General features: G+C 35.9%; 2 protein-coding genes across 2 annotated transcripts; one reads left to right on the top strand and one right to left on the bottom strand.

The window, feature by feature from the left end:
* The first annotated feature begins 7,329 nt into the window (after positions 1-7,329).
* LOC144572807 (B3 domain-containing protein Os12g0592300-like) lies at positions 7,330-9,875 on the top strand. Its single transcript, XM_078322481.1, has 4 exons — positions 7,330-7,738; positions 8,827-9,026; positions 9,212-9,328; positions 9,621-9,875. Exons 1-4 carry the CDS (start codon positions 7,330-7,332, stop codon positions 9,873-9,875), a joined length of 981 nt encoding a protein of 326 aa, XP_078178607.1.
* Positions 9,876-11,352: 1,477 nt separating this feature from the next.
* On the bottom strand, positions 11,353-15,263 carry LOC144572126 (B3 domain-containing protein Os12g0592300-like). The gene is made up of 4 exons (XM_078321550.1): positions 15,059-15,263; positions 13,918-14,332; positions 12,531-12,733; positions 11,353-11,869 (listed from the first exon to the last, which is right to left on the bottom strand). Exons 1-4 carry the CDS (start codon positions 15,212-15,214, stop codon positions 11,588-11,590), a joined length of 1,056 nt encoding a protein of 351 aa, XP_078177676.1. The 5' UTR covers positions 15,215-15,263; the 3' UTR covers positions 11,353-11,587.
* Between the last annotated feature and the right edge of the window lie 4,309 nt (positions 15,264-19,572).

Raw genomic sequence — 19,572 nt, 5'->3', positions numbered from 1 at the left:
TACTAAAATAATTGTAGAAATTGGTAATTTCTCAATAATTTATTGATTTGATTTGTTGTGAAGACTATTGTTAGGTTTAATTAGGTGAAATTGCATCCAAGTAGTAATTTGTGAAGAATATTGTTAGGTTTAATAATTTATTGATTTGATTGTAGAAATTAGTAATTTCTCAAGTAGATTTAATTTTGTAATTAAGCATCCGATTATGTTTAATTTTGTGAAATTGCACCTAAATAGATTTAATTTTGTAATTTAGCATCCGATTATGTTTAATTTTATGAATTAGGTTTAATTTTGTGAAATTGCACCCGATTAAGTTTAATTTTGTAAATTAGCACACACTATTAGGTTTAGTTTTGTTAATTAGTATCTGATTAGGTTTAATTTTATAAATTAGTTTTAATTTTGACAAATTGCACCAAACTTGCATTAACATTATAAATTCGGTTTAATTTTGTGAATAATTTAACTTTAATGAAAACAATAAAGGGGCTCTTTACAAATTGCACCAAACTTGTAACGTTTAGTTTGTTACCACCATATGCATCGTGAATTTTTTGGTTTCTTTTAGGTTTGATTAAAATTTAACAAATATTATGTAGGAATTTTTCAAAAATGGACAGTTGAATCTAAATTATTCAAAATGTTATTCAGGCAGAATGACACAAAATTTTAGCAATTTGTTATAGATGTCGCATGTACAGGATCTCATTATTCTCTGATATTGTAAGTTACTCAATGAATCGTGTAATATCTAAATTTCACATAATTTTTTGTAAAGAGATATAAATGTTTGAATTATAATTTTTTTAACCAAATTGTATAACAATGACAGACTTATAACGGGGTGGATGTTCGACACCACCGGTCTATGATTCCATACCACGAGCGTTGCGAACCAAGCTTGTGTGGGATCAGTTTGTATCAGGTTTCTAAAATACGATAAATAAATATTGGCAAATGGCTCTTCTCTGGCCTCATTGAGCGGTGGAGACCAGAGATGAATACTTTCCATCTTTCAGTGGGAGAGATGACAGTCACATTACAAAATGTTTCATGTCTATGGAGATTGCCAATAAAAGGGGCTCCGGTGACTAGTTTTGTAGACCTAAAAGCGCTTGCAGATGTGCTGCTTAAAAAGAAGAAGAGATATGCACAATCAATTTACTATCATGCCAAATTAACAACCGGGTGAGCCTACAGAGGAGCAAGTACAGCAGTACACTCAGGCTTACATACTCGACTTGTTCGGGACTATGCTTTTTGTTGATTCTTTGGGAGATTCTGTTTCAGCCATGTATCTACAATTTCTTGACGATCTTGACTCACCGACTCAATACAACTGGGGTGATACTGTTCTACCACTACTCTATAGAACTTGTGTAATGCCGTTAAGCGTAAGACAAAATCGATGTGGGAACCAACTCTTCTTCTACTGCATTAGTGTTGGAACCTGGCTGTGATAGGTTCCTTCCACCATGAAATCTAGTTTTAGTCTATGATAATAATGACATAGAATTTTTTTTAAACTAAATTGTTAATGGTGGAACGGTCGGAACGATATCTAATATATATTTTACGATGCAAAACTCCACAATATTTTCTACAATAAATTAATTACTTTCTCATAATTGAAAAAATTACCTAAGAGAGATGATTTTTTTTAAGAGAAGATACGTATTTTTTGGATTAAGAGAGAATTTTTATGAAGTTGTTGTACAGATCAAGGCAGTTTTGGAGTTAATTTATAGATTTTCTGGACGTTATGGAGCATCACTGACAAAATTTCATTTTTTTCTTGGCTGGGGTCTGCCCTTTTGATATCTCCATATTATGTCTAAATTACAGCCCTGATTTACACTAAAACATGTGCTTTAAAGCCTATAAGTGTGGACTTTTTACTTATATTTCGATGAAATGTGGTACTGCTATGCTTTGTTTGGTATTTTGCAGGAAAAATGGCGAAAAACTGGATCTGACAATTTTTCATACGGCCCGTATGACATTCTCTACGGGCCGTACAAGATTTGCCCAACCACACAGAAGGTTCCACAACAGAGGCACAAAGTCTCCAAGACAAAGCACAGGCATACGGCCCGTACGGGGTCCCATACGGCATGTAGGACGCTAATTCGGAAAATCCAGCTGGAATCTGAAATGAGCATAATTTAAGGAGGCCGAAAAGGAAGCCCCTGGGGGCGCGATCTAGGGCATTAAATGAGATATTTCCACACCAAAAAAAGGGAGATTCACCACTGGAACTTGGACAAGTTTGCTTGGAGCAAAAGACAAGAGGAGGAGAAGAGGAAGAGAAGTGAAAAACGCGAGTTTGCAACGGATCTTCGGATTTTCCACTGTTTTGTCATGAACTCTTTCATCTCTTGTTATTTGTGTTATCTTATGAACATGAGTAGCTAATTTACTTTGTTTCTAGGGTTAAGATGTAGTTTCTAGTTTGGTTTTGTTTGCATGCTACTTGGATTTTGTGTTGAATGCTTTGTTTTTACCTTGTTGAGTAGTATTTTGATTGCTTTATTTGTGCTTGCTTGAATTGATTAGTAATCCCGTTAGATGAATACGCACATCTAAGTGTTAGAAGCCAAGTCTATGACATTTAATCCAACCGAATAAAGTATATGAAGTATGGTGAAACCAAGGAGTACCCGAGAGGTGAAACTTTCCTTGAGGCGAAAGTCCTTGGATACTTTTAGTAAACCAACAAGTAACTTAGATAAATTAGACCAAAATGCGAAAGTTGAGGTTTAACGCATCTAAGAGGGAAGTATTTGAGTCCGGTAATCGGGTACTAGGCCAAAATGCGAAAGTTGAGGTTAGGTATCTAGATCTGGTCGATAGAAACCCTAAACATTAGCACCAACGCAGAAAACAGTAGCTGCAGCATTAACTCGAGGTCCCCTACGGGCCGTATGCCTCGGGGCTGAACAGAAATGAAATATGAACCCTGGAAACGCCTTTTTATCAATTGAAAACAACTTTAATTCTTTTTATTGTCTTTTAAACTTGTCATAAATCATTAGAATTGTTAGAACCAAATCAAACCAACTTCTCTCACTTCTAGAATCTCAAGTAATTTTAAGACGAGTCCGGTCATTTTCTTCCGTCCCTGTGGATCGATACCTGAGCATACTCATCGATAGGGTAGTACACTTGCTATCAGATTTGACAGAGTATAACAAAGATTTAAAAGGTATAGCTTGCTATACCGAAACTCTGTAAGCATATATTCTGTGCGAACACCTTTCATAGAGAATCATGTCCAAAATCACTTGCAGACCGTCATAGAGAATCATGACCCGACTTTTTTTTTCCCGCCTCTGGCCATGATGGAGTATCACAGCCTATTTTTTTTCGCGCCCCTGGCCGTGATACTCTATTGTGGCTCGTATTTTTTTTCGCAAACCTCTGGCCGAGATACTCTATTGCGGCCAGTATTTTTTTTTTGCATGATCTGGACGTAGTAGAGAATCAGGTTCAGGGTTTTTTCGATTTCTTTTCCTACGCGATTCAGTTAGAAGGAAGCGTGATTAATTTAGCACTAATTCTGGCCGTGATAGTCTATAAAGACGTTATAGACTATCTCGTTTTTTCTATATCTCGAAAAAAATTCAAAACCATTCTCTAATATCGATATTTATTTAATTTATTTTCTATTAATAAAAATTTTGGGTTGTAAGCTTAGCGATATTGTCCTATACCTACTGGTAGGGGTATACAACGGGCGGGTCGATGATATTTTATTAAAATTTGAATCCAACCCGATTACACCGGGTTAAAAAAATTATTTACTTGACCCACCCATAACCCAACCCAACCCATCTATTTTTTTATATACGGGTTATGTGGGTTAGACGGGTTGAACGGGTTATAATTTTGATCGAAAATCTTATATATATCTTTTTACTATTTTTATTAAAACTATGTACAAATAAAAGTGACAAACATAAATAAAATAAATGTCTATAAGTGATAACAAGTGATTATTAAGTCAAAGCATTATTTAACTTAAAATTTTCTTTTTAATACGATAAACCAATAAAATTGATGTCTATAAGTGCACGGTCCAGATTAATTAATTTGAACAACTTAGCCAAAACATAGGATATTGTTTTTTTAGAAGAAAATTTAGTTAGGATATAGTACCCGAAGTAATTTAAAAATTTAACTAAACCGCTGCATTTAAATCGAAAAAACCAGACCACTTAATCCAAACTTTTTCAGTTCAGTTGAAAACCAAATAAAACATTAGAAAATTTAGCTATCTCGAAATGTAGAAACGTAGATTTGAGGTCAGGTCCAGGTATAAACGGGTTATTAAGAGCAAATTCATGATCCGGCTTAGAGTAACGAGTTTGTCAAAATTCAATCCGTACCTGACCCAATAACATCTCAACCCGGTAAAATACGGGTCGGGTCGGACGGATCAGACGGATCGAGTGGGTCGACAGTATTTTTGTACACCCCTGCCTACTAGCGTAGTGCTCTTTGAGGAATTCGTATCGGGTTGCATTAATTCAAAAATGAATCTTTTGTGTTAATACATCTGAACCGTCCGATTAGTTTTGCGAGTTAAATCCGTATCACCCCCTATATTATATTATAGGCATAGACCTAGGGGTGAAAACGGAGCGGATAATGCTGATACCATATCCGCATCTGTCGGATAATGAGCGGAAACGAATACAGATACAGATAGTAAACGGATATCAAAATTCAAAACCAAATCTGCCTTAAACGGATATGGATACGGAACGGATAGTCCACAGATATAGATTCGAATACAAATATAAAACGAATAATGGTCGGATAATCAAGTCATATGAACTTTAAGAAAAGAATCAGGAAAAAAAAACTCATTTATGCAAATATAATAACTTCCGTTTATGTTGTATATAGCAAATTATTTTTAAAACAAAATTATACAAATATTGATATTGTTCTTTGTAATTGAAACATAATTAAAAAATATAAATAAATGGAGATGTCAATGAGCATTTAAATGGAGAAGAATAGAACAAATAATTGTAGAATGAGGACGCATGAAATTGACTTGCATACGTAGCATTGAAAGTTTGAAAATTTCAAAAGCACACTGTCAGCTTTTCAAAAAGTAAAAAGCCCACGGACCAAGACAAAATTGGGATCAGGTCTCAGAGAAATTCCGGATCGAAGCTTTAACGTTTGTCCCACTAAAAGGAAAATAACTTTGAAAGCTCTATATACTAAGCGAAAAACTATAATCATAGCTGTGGCGCGGATTCGAGCAGCAGAAAAGTTGAAAGTTTGAATCCGGATAGCGCGGATATCCGGTCCGTTTTCACTTCAGCTATCGAATCCGTATCCGGTTATCTGCTTAGCAATCAATAATTATTCGAATCCGATCTGCTAAATTATTCGGATCCGTTTATCCGAATCCGGATCTGAGTCGGATACGGAGCGGATTCGGTCGGAGTTTACCGGATCCGTTTTCAGCCCTACATTGACCGGATGGGCTCCGTTTTCAATCATTAACTGAAAAGATTTTCAAACCTTTGCATAGAGGTGTAAACCGCTAACGTTGATCAAATTTATAGAGGTCTCAAATTAATATTCAGGAGTCAGATTACAATATTTTGGATTAGTGTTGTAAATTGCCTCTCACTGTTTGCGCTGACGGGTTGGACTCCGACACCACGGTTCTCGAGGGAGTCGATAATAGGCGCTGGATTTCTCGAGGGAGCTCTATATTTTATAGTTCTAATTTTTCTTCTGAACTGGATTCCTTTGCCTTTCTACTTTTTCAAATGTATCGTCCCATTAAGAACTGCATTAATTGAGACAACAGCGAGAGACTTGGCGTCATGTCCAGTCCAGGGACTTAAATTATTTTTTTTTATTTTTTTTATGATGAATGGGCCTTAAGTCACAAGAGAACTCGGTCCCTTGTTTGAGACGGAGAGAGAAGAGAAGCGGAACCGAGGAAATGGAGGAGAGTTGCAATGTGTGCAGAAAATGGCGAAGTCATGTTTACTGGAACCACATGGATCCAACAAATGTGAAGTTCTTCGTTAAGATGGAAGCCTCGTTCAGGCAAAACTTGGTAACATTTCTTAGCTTCTCCCACCAAGCTAACAGTTCTACATCTGAAATGTATATATTTCTAATCATATTAGAATATCTGCTGGAATGTCAGCGGAATTTTTTTTCTGTGTCTTAGAAGAACTGATTTTTCTTTTTACTTGGCATTTAATCACATTCAGCTTAGGTCATAGATAGTGACATTTGCATGTTTAAAAGACAAGCGTTATAATAAACTTGATCTTTCCGTAAATAGGAACTGTAAAAGTTCAAGGTCCTTGATATTTAGAATTGATGAAAGTAAATGTTTAGGTTCTTGACCATTTAGGCGACAGGCCCTTGATTACCAGAGTAACATTTATAAAATTAAAACACACTTCCTCAAAAAAAAAAAATTAAAACACAAGCGTTAAAATAAGCTTGATCTTTTCATAAATAGGAAAAATGGTCTACAAATTATCTTTTCCAAGAAAAAAAAACAAAAAACAAATTTTAATCAAGCACGATGTGCCAGTATCTTTTAAAGCAAAGGAAACGAGCATACATGAAGCTTTATCGAATTGAGTCGATCAGAGCTCGATTCTGACATTGTGACTGTGAAGGGGAAGGAAGATCAGTCCGGGTACTCTGGGCAGAGGCCCGGACAAGGTTTTAAACGAGGGTGAGTCACTGCCAGCAGGGCCCAGCATTAAAAGGGTTCTGAAGACCGTTGGATGCCCGTTTTTCTGTGAACTGGGCCAAAGAGAAGTCAGAAATGGAGGGAGCAGCGAGCGAAGGAAACGGAGAAGAGGCCAGAAAAACGGTTAGAGAGTTTGTTATAGCTAACTGGCTCTATAGCTGACTGGCTCTATGTCTGGAAGCTGAGTTGGCACACCGAGGTTCAATTACGCGATTTAGTCCATCAAATTTAATAATTCCTACTGCTCTGGCATCAGCTTCGCCTGAACTCGCCTGAACTTAGTCCATCAATTTTATGCATTGTAAACCAATTTCTGAGATTTATCTCCTGACCTCGGCTTTGCTGATTTGTATCTTTATTTTTCTTGTTAATGAAATTAATTTGAGTTGTTGAATCAAATCGTGTTTTTCTTTCTATTTCCAAATCGAGATTTAGAGCGCGACATTTACCTATTGTGTATTATTGGGTTTAATTAATTTTCATTTCTTTTAAGAGTAACATTGTTTCTTATTTGGAGAATAGTGAAGAAACTAACAAACAAAACTTTTATGTAGAATCTGCCGAGAAAACTTGCCATGAATTTCAAAGGGAAAATATCGGACAAAATCAAACTAAAAGATCCTAATGGAAAGACTTGGCAAATTGAAGTGTTCAAGTCATACAACAATCTATCTCTCCATTCTGGCTGGAGAGACTTTGTCACTGCTAATAAAATAGATGAAAATGATCTCCTAGTCTTTAAATATAGCAGCAGTTCCTCTTTTGATGTCTTAATCTTCGATGAGAGTGGGTATGAAAAGGCTTCTGCATTAATCATCAAGAACAAAGAAACTGAATCAAACTCTGAATCTGAATCTGAATCAGAAACAGAGCAAACATCTTCTTCCGACAGTGACACTTCTATTCGAGTTTTCATCCCACCAGCGAAGATATCTTCTAAAAGTGTAATTTCTTCCCCTGCAATTCGTGCAGAGAACAAGAGAGGTAAGTATGAGGCCAATATTAATACTACTGAATACTCTTGGATACTCTGAATATTCTTGAATACAAACTTAGTCACTAGGTTCAGAATACAGCACTCCTTTTTCCCATTACCATGGCCGATGCTTTCTGAGCATAGTATGGTACCAAAAAATATGGAATATTTTAATGCTGCTCACTACCAAGATATACCCATGACTCGAAACTACAAAGAAGATTGAGTCTATTAATGTCAGAGTGTCAGAGTGCCTGCTTGTTTGCCTGAACAGTCCTCAAAATGATTATTATGGAATAAAATTAGTGCTGTCTTAAATGTAAAACTGGTACATAAACATCCCTAGTTTCAATAACCGTTATGAACCCCTGTTGGTTATGGAATGGAATTAGTGTCTGCTTATGTACAACATCAATACACAACCTTAATTAAAATTTACATCTCTACTATCAATTCAGTTGACATCCCCAATACATCTCTGGACTCTGGTACATTATGTACAACATCAATGCAGCACCTTAATTATAATTTATACACTGCCTTTTATCCTGTTGACATCCCAAAGACCAGGAGCCTTTAAATATAGGAAAAAAATATTACTAAAACAGTGCATAATGATGGGTTCAAATACAGACTGCATTAGTCTTTATTAAATTAGTCAGCATTCCTTGAGATAACTTGTCCTTTTACATTAACATATATATGCGCAAAATTTATCTTCATTATTTGTACTTGTTGAAAGGATTTGTGAGGGTACATCAAAACCTGTTAAAATAAAAGCTATTGAGGATGATTCTGACAAATTAGATGAGAATATAAGCCTCAAATTTTATCCCTTTAAAAGTTGTGATTTTATTAATTTTAGTCTCATCTTGGATATATCACATTGTTTAAACATGAGTAGCCGTCGAGGGCCAATGCAAGTACCTACGAGGTTGAATCTGTGGTTAAAAAGGAAGGGAAGAAAAATCCTTGCAAGCATAAAACAAATTGACAAATCAAGCACCAATTCCACATTACACGCTAATATCTAGTACTGCATGCAATCATTGATCATAGATATTAATATCATCATCATAATACCATCATTTGGCAGAAAGGAATGACGGTGGGACGTCAAGCCATGCTATTAAGAAAGCAAAGCAAGCACTTCCTGGTAAAAGGTATTATGTGTCCTTTAAACTGGAACTGTCGGTTAAGCAACAGCAGATTGCAGATGAAATGGCTAGTGCCACTCAACCAGGCAGCAAGTTGTTTCTGAAGATCTTGTCTTCAAGTGATCTGCAGAGTCGTCTGGTATGGTTTCTATTTACTGCAGTACCGTCAGATATGGATCAACTCTAGCATTATTTGGTCTAGTTTTTTTGGGTTTGGCTCATTATTTTGGGTTGTTTGGGTTATTTTCTTGTCGCAAAAGTTTGAATTTCTTCTTTTCTCGGTTCTGTGGTTATTCGTGTGTTAGGTCATATCTGTCTATACAGTTGGAGCAGCTAGTGTTGTCTAAGGCTATTTATCCTGACAAAATTATTTTGGAGGAGATGTCGATCACACTCAACTTCTCCTCCAGGCATGTCAGGGTATCATGTTTGGCAGGTTGGGTAATTAAATACCAGGTTCAGGTTCAAAGTTTACTGTGTTGTTATATTTTCAGATTAAATACATTTTTCTTGCTTTTTTTGTGTGACATGGTGGATTCTTGAGTTCCGGGTTAATTTTTCATCACCAATTTTGAATTAAACTCTCAACCAACCAACCAACCAACCAACCGATACAGTAACCTGATCAGGTGGTCAGGGTACATAAATCCAACTATATGAAACAGAGGAAACCTTTATTTCATCGTGCAACATTTTAGTAAAACATATATATTTTTCCTCTCTATGCAAGCAGAGAATTCCGAGCTCTTTTGCCAGACAAAATATTGAAAAAAGAAGCCAGCAGATCAGTTTGCTAGTTGCAAACAAAGAGAAAGTTTTTCCTGCCAACTATAACTACAGTGAAAATCAGCCGCGGATAACCAGAGGTTGGAGAAAATTTGCACTTGGTAACAATTTAAAAGAAAGAGACCTGTGCCTATTTGAGTTGAAAAGGTTAGATGGCACAGAACTTGCGATTGTTGTTCATGTCCAACCTAGAGCAAATTAGTGCCATGTTGAACTTGAGCTTTATCTTAAATCAAAGAAAAACAATATTTGCCAGAGATTGTCTGGCTGTCATGTAGGATCGGCAGATCACATTCTGTTTTTTATTTTTATTTTGTTCCCCATTTTAGCAAGGATGACTAGTTGTCATGTACATTTTAATTCAAGAGGTTAGCAGCACCTCATATACTGTCATTTAACTTTGATGGAACATATGTTGCATGACTGAGTCATATTATCAATTTATCATCGCCTGGTTTTATCTTGCACATACCACATATATATAATCCTAGCAGAGTAGCAGTAGTCTCCCTTTCTTCAAATATATACACAAGCCATGTTTTACTTGTTACTAGCCGGGTCTGCTAAAGAACAATATGAGCTTAATTGATGGACTTTGGGGTCGATCTTCACACACGAGATAAAAAAAAAAAAAAAAATGAGCAGTTCACTATAAATAAGAGGGGTATATTAATCATTTCAATTTTTAGATAATTCTCCTATCGTGCGCTGCTCGAGTCATATGCATGCGGTCAATACGCACCCCCTTATCCCTTGGCACTCCCTTATCTTGTCGTAAATGTTGCAATAGTTGATGGGTTATTAATAATGGTCATTTTCCGTGCAATTTAACAAAAAATTAAATGGTGATAATGTATTGTGTCTAGTAACCAGGGGTAGCTCCTCAAGGAACATTTTTTTTTTTTGCTTGAAATCACCACCATAGGCTGGTGTAAATGGGATTACATGTGTAAATAAATCATGCCTCTAGGCTTGTTCAAGGAACTTATTACGTAAATAAAGAGACAAAAATCGCGGAGTTTCAGCAGTTCTGACTAGATTTTGGATACAATTAATTCTTCGTAAAGCAATATTTGTTGCCTATAAAATGAACCAAGTCTCTAGCATCAACTAGTGCGATGTACGAATACATTCGGTAAAAAATGCTACCGTCAGTAAAGCCCACTCTAAAGTATTTCCAATAAGCCCTGTATCTTATTTTGTTGCCAGTGAAGGTCCCTAGCAGTTGTTAAAAAGAAAAAAGAAAAAAGGAAAAAAAAAAAAAGGGAACCTATCTGAAGTCATTTGGACTAAGTTTCCTCCAAAACATTTCTAAGCCATACAATTAATGAGATTAAGATTGTATTAATTAATGCTAACAGATGTTAGCTGCTTCTCTCCGTTAGACAAAAGAAACGAAACAACTCTCTCAATTCTATTTTGGAATCAGATCTAAGCAGAAAATAACAATGGAGAGACTTTTTTCATCTCTCTGCCTTGCCAATTTCATCTTTCCTTTTCTAATCTTTGTTCTTCCATTGTTCACTCATTTTTACCAAAGGTCAGAACATACTCTCATACTAAATGACAGTATGAGAGTATATGAATTTGCATGAAATATCAGAATCTATAACATGTTTCACTCATTATAGCTACCTTGATGAATTTGCATGAAATATGATCATTCTAGAACTCAGTCGTGCAACATGTTCCACCAAAGCTAAATGACAGTATATGAGGTGCAGTTGACCTCTTTAATTAAAACATACATCAGAACTAGTCATCCTCACTAGAAGGAAACAAAAAAAAAAAAACAGAATGTCATCTGCTGATCCGAACAGGGCAGGCATTGAAGGTGTTTTCTTCTGTTAGCCACACAAAATATTTTAATTTACTTGAAATGCATATTACCAAAGAATTTATCCCAGTTCAAATTTAAGGAATTCTTTTTCTTTTATTGAAGTAACTTGCTCTAGGTGGGACATGGGCAACAATCGCAAGTTCTGTGCCGTCTAACCTTTTCACCTCAAACAGGCACAGGTTTCCTTCTTTTATATTGTTCTGAAGTGCAAATTTTTTCCAACCCCTGCCTATCGACTGTATATTTTCGTTGTAGTGGTAGGAGGCAGCAAAAGCCTTCTCTTTGTTTGCAACTAGCAGACTGATTGGCTGGCTACTTTTTCCAATGTTTTGTCTGGCAAAAGTTCCAGGAATTGTCTGCATGTATAGAGAAGAAAAATATGGATATATTTTACTAAAAAGTTGCAGTATAAAGCAAAGATCTCCTCTGTTACATGTAGTTGAATTTATGTACCCAGACCACATGATAAGGTTTCTGAATCGGTTGGTTGGTTGTGAATTTAATTCAAAATTGGTAATATGAAATTAACCTGAAACTCAAGAATCCACCATGTCGCACACAAAAAGCAAGAAAAATCTACTTAAAACCTGAAAACCCAATAGAATCATCTCTTTATATTAACTTACCTAGTCAACCTATAACACAGTAAAATTTGAACCTGAGCTAACCAGTATATAACCTGAACATCACCAAACCAAAGATCCGACTTAACTGAAGTCTTTAATTTCCCGATCTCTCAAACATGATACCCTGACATGGCTAGTATAGCCCCCAAAAAACACATCTCCTCCAAATAATTTTGTCAGGATAAATAGACTTAGACAACACAAGCTAGTTCCCTGGTTAGATAGACAGATATGATGTTGGAGGAGAACCGAGAAGACCAGAAGTTTGAGAAAATAACCCAAACAGCCCAAGACATCAAATAAGCCAAACCCAAAATAACCAGATGTCCAGACCAAATAATGATGCAGTTGATCCATACAAAACTGACTCTGCAGTAAATAGAGACCGTACCATACGGTAGCACATATCACTTGAAGACAAGATCTTCAGAAACAACTTGCTGCCAGATTGAGTGCCACTAGCCATTTCATCGGCAATCTTCTGTTGCTTGACCGATAGTTCCAGCTTTTGGTGCACATAATATGGTTTACCTGCAGAAAGTTCTTGCTTTGCTTTCTTACTAGCATGTCTTGATGTCCCATCTCCATTCCTTTCTACCAAATAATGGTATTATGATATTATGATGATGATATTAATATCTATGATCTATGATTGCATGCAGTATTAGATAATTAATGAGTAATGTGGAATTGGTACTTGATTTGTCAATTTGCTTTATGCTTGCAAGGGAAATGGAATTTTTTGCCTTCCTGTTTTACCAAAGAGTGAACCTCATAGGTACTTCCATCAGTCCTTAACGGCATCTCATGTTTAAACAATTTGATATGTGCAAGATGAGAAATATATTAATAAACTCACAACTTTAAAGGGCTAAATTTTGGAGCTTTATATTCTCATCTAATTTGTCAGAATCATTCCCAATAACTTTTGTCTGAGCAGGTTTTGATGTACCCTCCCAATTCCTTTCAACTCATTAAAATTATAAAGATAAATTTTGCACATGTATATGTTACTCAAAAGATTAGTTATCTTAAGGAATGCAGACTAATTTAACAAAGACCAATGCAGTCTGGATTTGATCTCATTATTATGCCTCCTTTTAGTAATATCTTTTTCCTTTATTTAAAGGCTCCTGGTATTTGGGATGTCGATTGGATAAAAATCAGAGTGTAAATTATAATTAAGGTGTACATAAGCAGGCACTAATTCCAATTCATAATGAACCAGAGATGTATTGGGGATGTTAACTGGATAGAAAGCAGAGATGTAAATTTTAACTAAGGTTCTGTATTGATTTTGTATATAAGCAGGCACTAATTCCATTCCATAAGCAGTCAACTCAACAAAGGTCAGATTGGCTATTGAAACTAGGAATGTACTGAGTGTAAATAAGTAGGATTAGATGGTGAGAGTGGTTTAGATAAATTAATGAGAAAGGAGTTTAGATTTAGGAATTAGAGTCATTTGACTCGTTGTAAATACGTTTTTTTTATCAATGAAATTGCTAGTTGGCATTTAAAGACACTAACCTTAAGAAAAAAAAAAAACTAGGAATGTACCAGCTTTACAATTAAGACAACACTAATTCTATTCCATAATAATCATTTTGAGGGCTGATAGATTAGTACAGTCAGACTGCTTTGTAGTTTCGAGTCATGCGTATATCATGGTAGAAACATACCATATTTTTTGGTACCATAATATGCTCTAAAAGTACCGGCCATGGGAAAAAGGAGTGCTGTTTTCTGAATCTATCGACTAAGTTTGTATTACTTACCTCTCTTATTCTCTGCAGGAATTGCAGGGGAGGAAATTTCATTTTCAAAAGATATCTTCATTGGTGGAATGAAAACTCGAATAGAAGTGTCACTATCAGAAGATGTTTTCACTGTTTCTGATTCAGATTCGGATTCAGTTTCTTCGTTCTTGATGATTAATGAAGCAGCCTTCTCATACCCACTTGGGTCAAAGATTATGACATCAAAAGAGGAACTGCTGCTATATTTAAAGACAAGGAGGTCATTTTCATCTATTTTATTAGCAGTGACAAAATCTCTCCAGCCCGAACGAAGAGACAGATTGTTGTATGACTTCAACACTACAATTTGCCAAATCTTTCCATTAGGATCTTTTAGTTTGATTATTCCAGATATTTTCCCTTGGAAATTCTTGGCAAATCTTCTTGGCAGATTCTACATGAAAATTTTGTTGATTAGTTTCTCCAATATCCACCAAATAAGAAACAATGTCCCTCTTAACAAAATATGAAAATTAATTAAACCCAAATATATACAGTAGGTAATTTTTTTCCTCAAATTACATAAAGGTGCATGTATAATTGCCTTGGTTGCTTTAGAAGATACTGGCACAACTGAAATTAGTTTTTTTGGAAAAGATAATTTGCAGGCCGTTTTCCCTTTTATAATAAGTTCAAGCTTATTTTAACGTTTGTGTTATAATTTTATAAATGTTATTCTCGTAATCAAGGGCCTGTTGCCTAAATGGTTTGGAACCTGAACATTTACTTTCATCAATTCCAAATATCAAGGACCATGGACCTTTACAGTTCCTCAATTTAACCTGAAATATAAATAAATACTAAAAGTGCTTTTCCCAAAGGCAATATATATAATCACCAAATTTGCTTTCAAATGAAATTTCACCAGGAAAAAAAAAGTTATGAAAATTGAAAACTTTAACTGTAAAAACTAAAATTAACGGAATTTCAGTATAGGAGGGTTAAAATGCCTCGTGTCTTCAAGTTTCGCCTGAACGAGGCTCGAAGACAAAGAAAAGTCAGTTCTTCAAAGACAGAGAAAAATTCCGTTGACACTTCAGCAGATATTCTAATATAAAGAAAAATGCATGCATCCAGATGTAGAACTGTTAGCTTGCTGGGAGTAGCCAAGAAATGTTACCAAGTATCGCCTGAAGGAGGCATCCAACTTAACGAAAAACTTGACATTTGTTGGATCCCTGTGGCTCCAGTAAGCATGACGTTGCCATTTTGTGCACACCTTGCAACTCTCCTCCATTTCTTCGCTTCCGCTTCTCTCGCCTCTCTGTCTTCCCATGTGAGGAAGCCCTCTTGTAGCTTTGTAAGTAATAAGGCCCCCCAGGATGCCGTCCGATTTATCTTTAAGGGATGTACCACAGGACGAACCGAATTTTTTATTAATAGAAATAAAATAAAAAAATTATCGAAAAATGAGATTACTGTTGATTTTTTTCGAAATATAGGTATGACGGGTTGTGAAAACCCGTCCACCGGACGGGTCTAATTATCCCGTCCGGATTATCCATTAATCTCCTACGTTTAATCACTCGTTTAATCACTTCGACGTAACTCGGACGGATTTAGAGGGCCCGTCCCGAAAAAAAAAAAAAAAAAAAAGGCGGACGGGTTAAGGCGTCCCGTCCAGACGAAAAAAAAAAAAAAACACCTGGGTGGGTTAATACAACCCGTCCCCAATAATGCCATGGATGCAAAAGCTAAATAAGGGACATACTTTGCCCTAATAAATACTAACAATGTCATTAATGCTTACTCAATAATGTCCAAAGTAGGGTACCTTCTTATTTACATTGTATAGGGAAGCTACAAAGGGCAGTCAGGGCATATTTTGGAGAAAAAAACATATAAAGAAGGGTATGGGTGGTACTTTGGTGTTTCTGTAGGGGTAGTGCATATGATATTTTCTGTTATCCATTAGGTATTGTGATGCTTTTTCTCAGTTTGTAGTAGTTATGTTTTTATGGTTTGATGGGGATATGAAATTTGTTCTTTTGTTGAAGTATATCTATATCCAGTTAAAAATGTAGTTTCCTGCAGGATTTTCTCCCTCGGTGGAGATGGGCTTTCACGGTACCGTACTGATTTCCATGAACTCGAGGTAGTTTGATTCACTATTTCTTTTTTCTTTCTTTCATTTTTGAAGTAAAGCTTTAGTGACTTGCCACTTCCTGTTATTTCAGCAAATTGGATATGGTAATTTCAGCCGGGTATTTAAAGTTCTCAAGAGGATAGATGGCTGCCTATATGCTGTCAAACAAAGCATTAAGCAGTTGCATAGTGAAACAGAAAGGTAATTTCAGCAAATTGGATATGGCAATATTATATGTATATAAATCCGGACGGGTTTTATTTTCCCGTCCGGCCTTTGCTTTTTTTTTTTTTTTTTTTTGCGTCGGGACGGGATTACACAACCCGTCTGGGTAATTTTTTTTTTGCGTCAGGACGGGATTACACAACCCGTCCGGGTATATTTTTTTTTTTTAACCGCGAAGTCGTTTTAACCGATTAACTGCAGTTAATTAAGGATATAACCCGGACGGGATAATTAGATCCGTCCGGTGGGACGGGTTTACACAACCCGTTCTACTCAGTTTTCAACAAAATTCAGAAGTTATGCTGTATTTCGATATTTTATTTATTTATTTTCTATTAATAAAAAATTCGGTAGGACAAAGCCACGAACGCCATATTTGTTTATTAATTTCCTATTATCTCGCCTATTGTTTCAACTTCCTCAACAATTCTTAATAATTTGGACGTCCGTTCATATCCTACAAGACATTAAAAATTGGGAAAATTGGTTATTTGCCACTCCAAAACCTTGAAATTGTAAAAATGTCATTCCAAAATTTGAAATTGTAAAAATGTCACTCCAAATTTCATTAATTTGTAATTTTGCCACTCTAAATAATTAATGACTAAAATATCATCTCTTCTTCTTCTTCTCCAGCCTCCTCTTCCTCTCCTACCATGGCGAAAAAGTGCGGACGAACCCTCTGATCTGAGTATTCCTCTAAGCAATCCGATAGCTGATGTGGCACTGCCTCTTTTCAGTTATTGCTGTTGATTATTACTTTTTTGGAACTTCATGTTTTGAGATTTTTATCAAAATTAATGTAAGGTCTATTCTTATAAACCTCCTTTATTTTAAAACAAACAATAGACACATTATATTTCATTTAGCGCAATTCGTACCAGAATGAGTCTGTTATCCAATTTGGATCAAATTGAAAAGTTCAGCCGATTTAGCAGCATTCGGTGAATTAACTTACAATTTGTTGGTAAATTTTGGTTTATTGTGCAAATTATAATTTTATCATAACCACAGTTCATCATCCGGTGAATTAACTGCCTCTTTGACCGGTACCAGCATTAATTGCCCTGGCCGGGTCGGGAATCGGCTGCTGGAGCCGGATCCTGTGGGTATCTAACGGATAACCCGCTAAGACCCCTGCCATGCCTCCGACCCCATCTGCCACGAATTCACGTCCCCAGCTACTCACCAAGAATTCCGGCCAGAACTCCATTTCAATTTGAAATTCAAATTTTCAATATTTGAAATATAATACTACAAATCTGAATTCGCGATTCCCCTTTTGGTTAGTGGTGCTTATTTTTGAAGAATCGTAATTGAATCAAATAGCTAAGATAAGAGTAAGAGGTATAAACGAAAATGTATTGCACTTTGGTCTAATTAATTAGATACCAAAAGCGGTAAAGATGCCAAAAAAGAACCTCGACACAGTGCGACAGATGAAAAGGTAGTGGTCACGAGAAAGAGAAAAGCTCAAGTTTCGCAGAATAAAAAGAATGAGAGGATATTTTAGTCATTAAATATTTAGATTGACAAAATTACAAATTAGTACAGTTTAGAGTAGCATTTTTACAATTTCAAATTTTAGGATGATATTTTTACAATTTAAAAATTTTGGAGCGGCAAATAACCAATTTTTCCTTAAAAATTTAAAACTGATGGATGGATTCGACTTATCTCCAGTCGTACGACCAATTGATTATTATCTCCTGTGTCTAATTCCAAAGTTTGACGGCAGGAAACTGGACAATATTGATAATATATTTCAAAATTAAACTAAAATATTTTTTTAAATGTAAATAAAATATGTATAGACATTATAAATACTTAGTGTTACTGTAGAATGAACAGCAATTTGTGTTGTCCAATCGGAGATGGAGGACTTTGATTATATTCAGATTAAATGAGCTGACTTCATCAAACAAAATTTTCCTCCATTTCTCACGAATTCTCACCTTGTGCCAGGCGTCTTCTCCTCCTCTTCTGTGTTCGCCACGTGCTAATCCCCTGCTATGTGTTTCTCATAGTGTTTGGTAAACAGGCCGGGCCGGGCAGTCCATGCAAAACCCGGGCATGGACACGGGTAGCCACGGTCACGGGTGTCACGGGCACACGGGTACAATGGGCTTGGCATCACGGATTCTTTTTTCAAAAATCCTGCCCTGCCCGTTTAATACCCGTGCCCGTCACGGGTACGGGGGGCCGGGCGGTCCGGGTCCGGATCCGGTTTTTTTTTTCTGTTTTTTTTTCTTTGAAAACCAATAAATTATAAATTCAAATTCATACCAATTAAAATTCATTTGACATAGTTGTATATTTGAACTCAATAATTTTTGTTATAATAAAATATAAATAAAAAATTTCTTAAATCAATAGATTAAAAAATAATATTTGAATCAATAAATTTCTTAAATCAATAGATTTCTTAAATTTCTTATATTTGAACTCTATTCATTTGACATAGGGGGAATTTGAGTTTAAAATTTGAATTTTAAACTAAAAGTAAAAAAAGAAAAAAAAAAGTTTTGCCACGGGCAAGACCAGGGGCACGGGCACGGGCGCACGGGTTTACGGACATGGACTCACGGGTATGAGTTCAAGGGCATGGGAGTCCGGGTTCTCACGAGTTTTTTTTTCAAAAAATCGGATCCGGCCCGTTTAATACCCATGCCCGTGTACCCGTGCATATTCGTGGCACGGGCACGGTCCGGTCCGGTCCGATCCGGACACAAACACGGACAGACTGGTCCGAATTGAGCCCCGGAGGTATTTACCAAACACTAGTTTCTCAGCATGACCTCGCTAAAGTCCCCCTCTTTCTTTTCCTTTTGTCGATCTAAACTCTTGTCTTCCTTCTCTGTGTCCGCTTCCCACCTCGCATATTATTCCGCACTTATTATAATAGAACTAAAAAGTTTTTTTTTTAAACGTCGTTTCCAGTTACGTACATCATTTGTTCTGCAAAATTTTATTGGAATGCCGAAAGGAAACGAACGTTTTAAAGCCAAGGATATATATATTTTTTTGTATTATTAAAGCCAATGATATCTTTGAAAGTATAACTGACGTGGTAGAGGCGTTGCGATTATTGCGTACATTCGACTTGCAAGCGAAGTAGAGGAAGGCTACGGCTCCTATAACTAAAATTGCAAGGAACTTTCACTGCGTATTGAGTAGTAACAATCTTAAATTTAATTAACGCATGGAATTTTGTTTCAAATTATCAAATATTGTTGCAAATAGTAATCAATTGACCGAATTGAATCGAATTGTTGCATCAGTACTCTATTCGAAAACTCAACACAGAGTGTTGTGAATTAACT

Source organism: Carex rostrata, chromosome 20 (genome assembly GCF_964058835.1).
Source record: "Carex rostrata chromosome 20, lpCarRost1.2, whole genome shotgun sequence".
Classification (NCBI taxonomy): domain Eukaryota; kingdom Viridiplantae; phylum Streptophyta; class Magnoliopsida; order Poales; family Cyperaceae; genus Carex; species Carex rostrata.
This window is presented reverse-complemented; position numbering and strand designations above follow the sequence as displayed.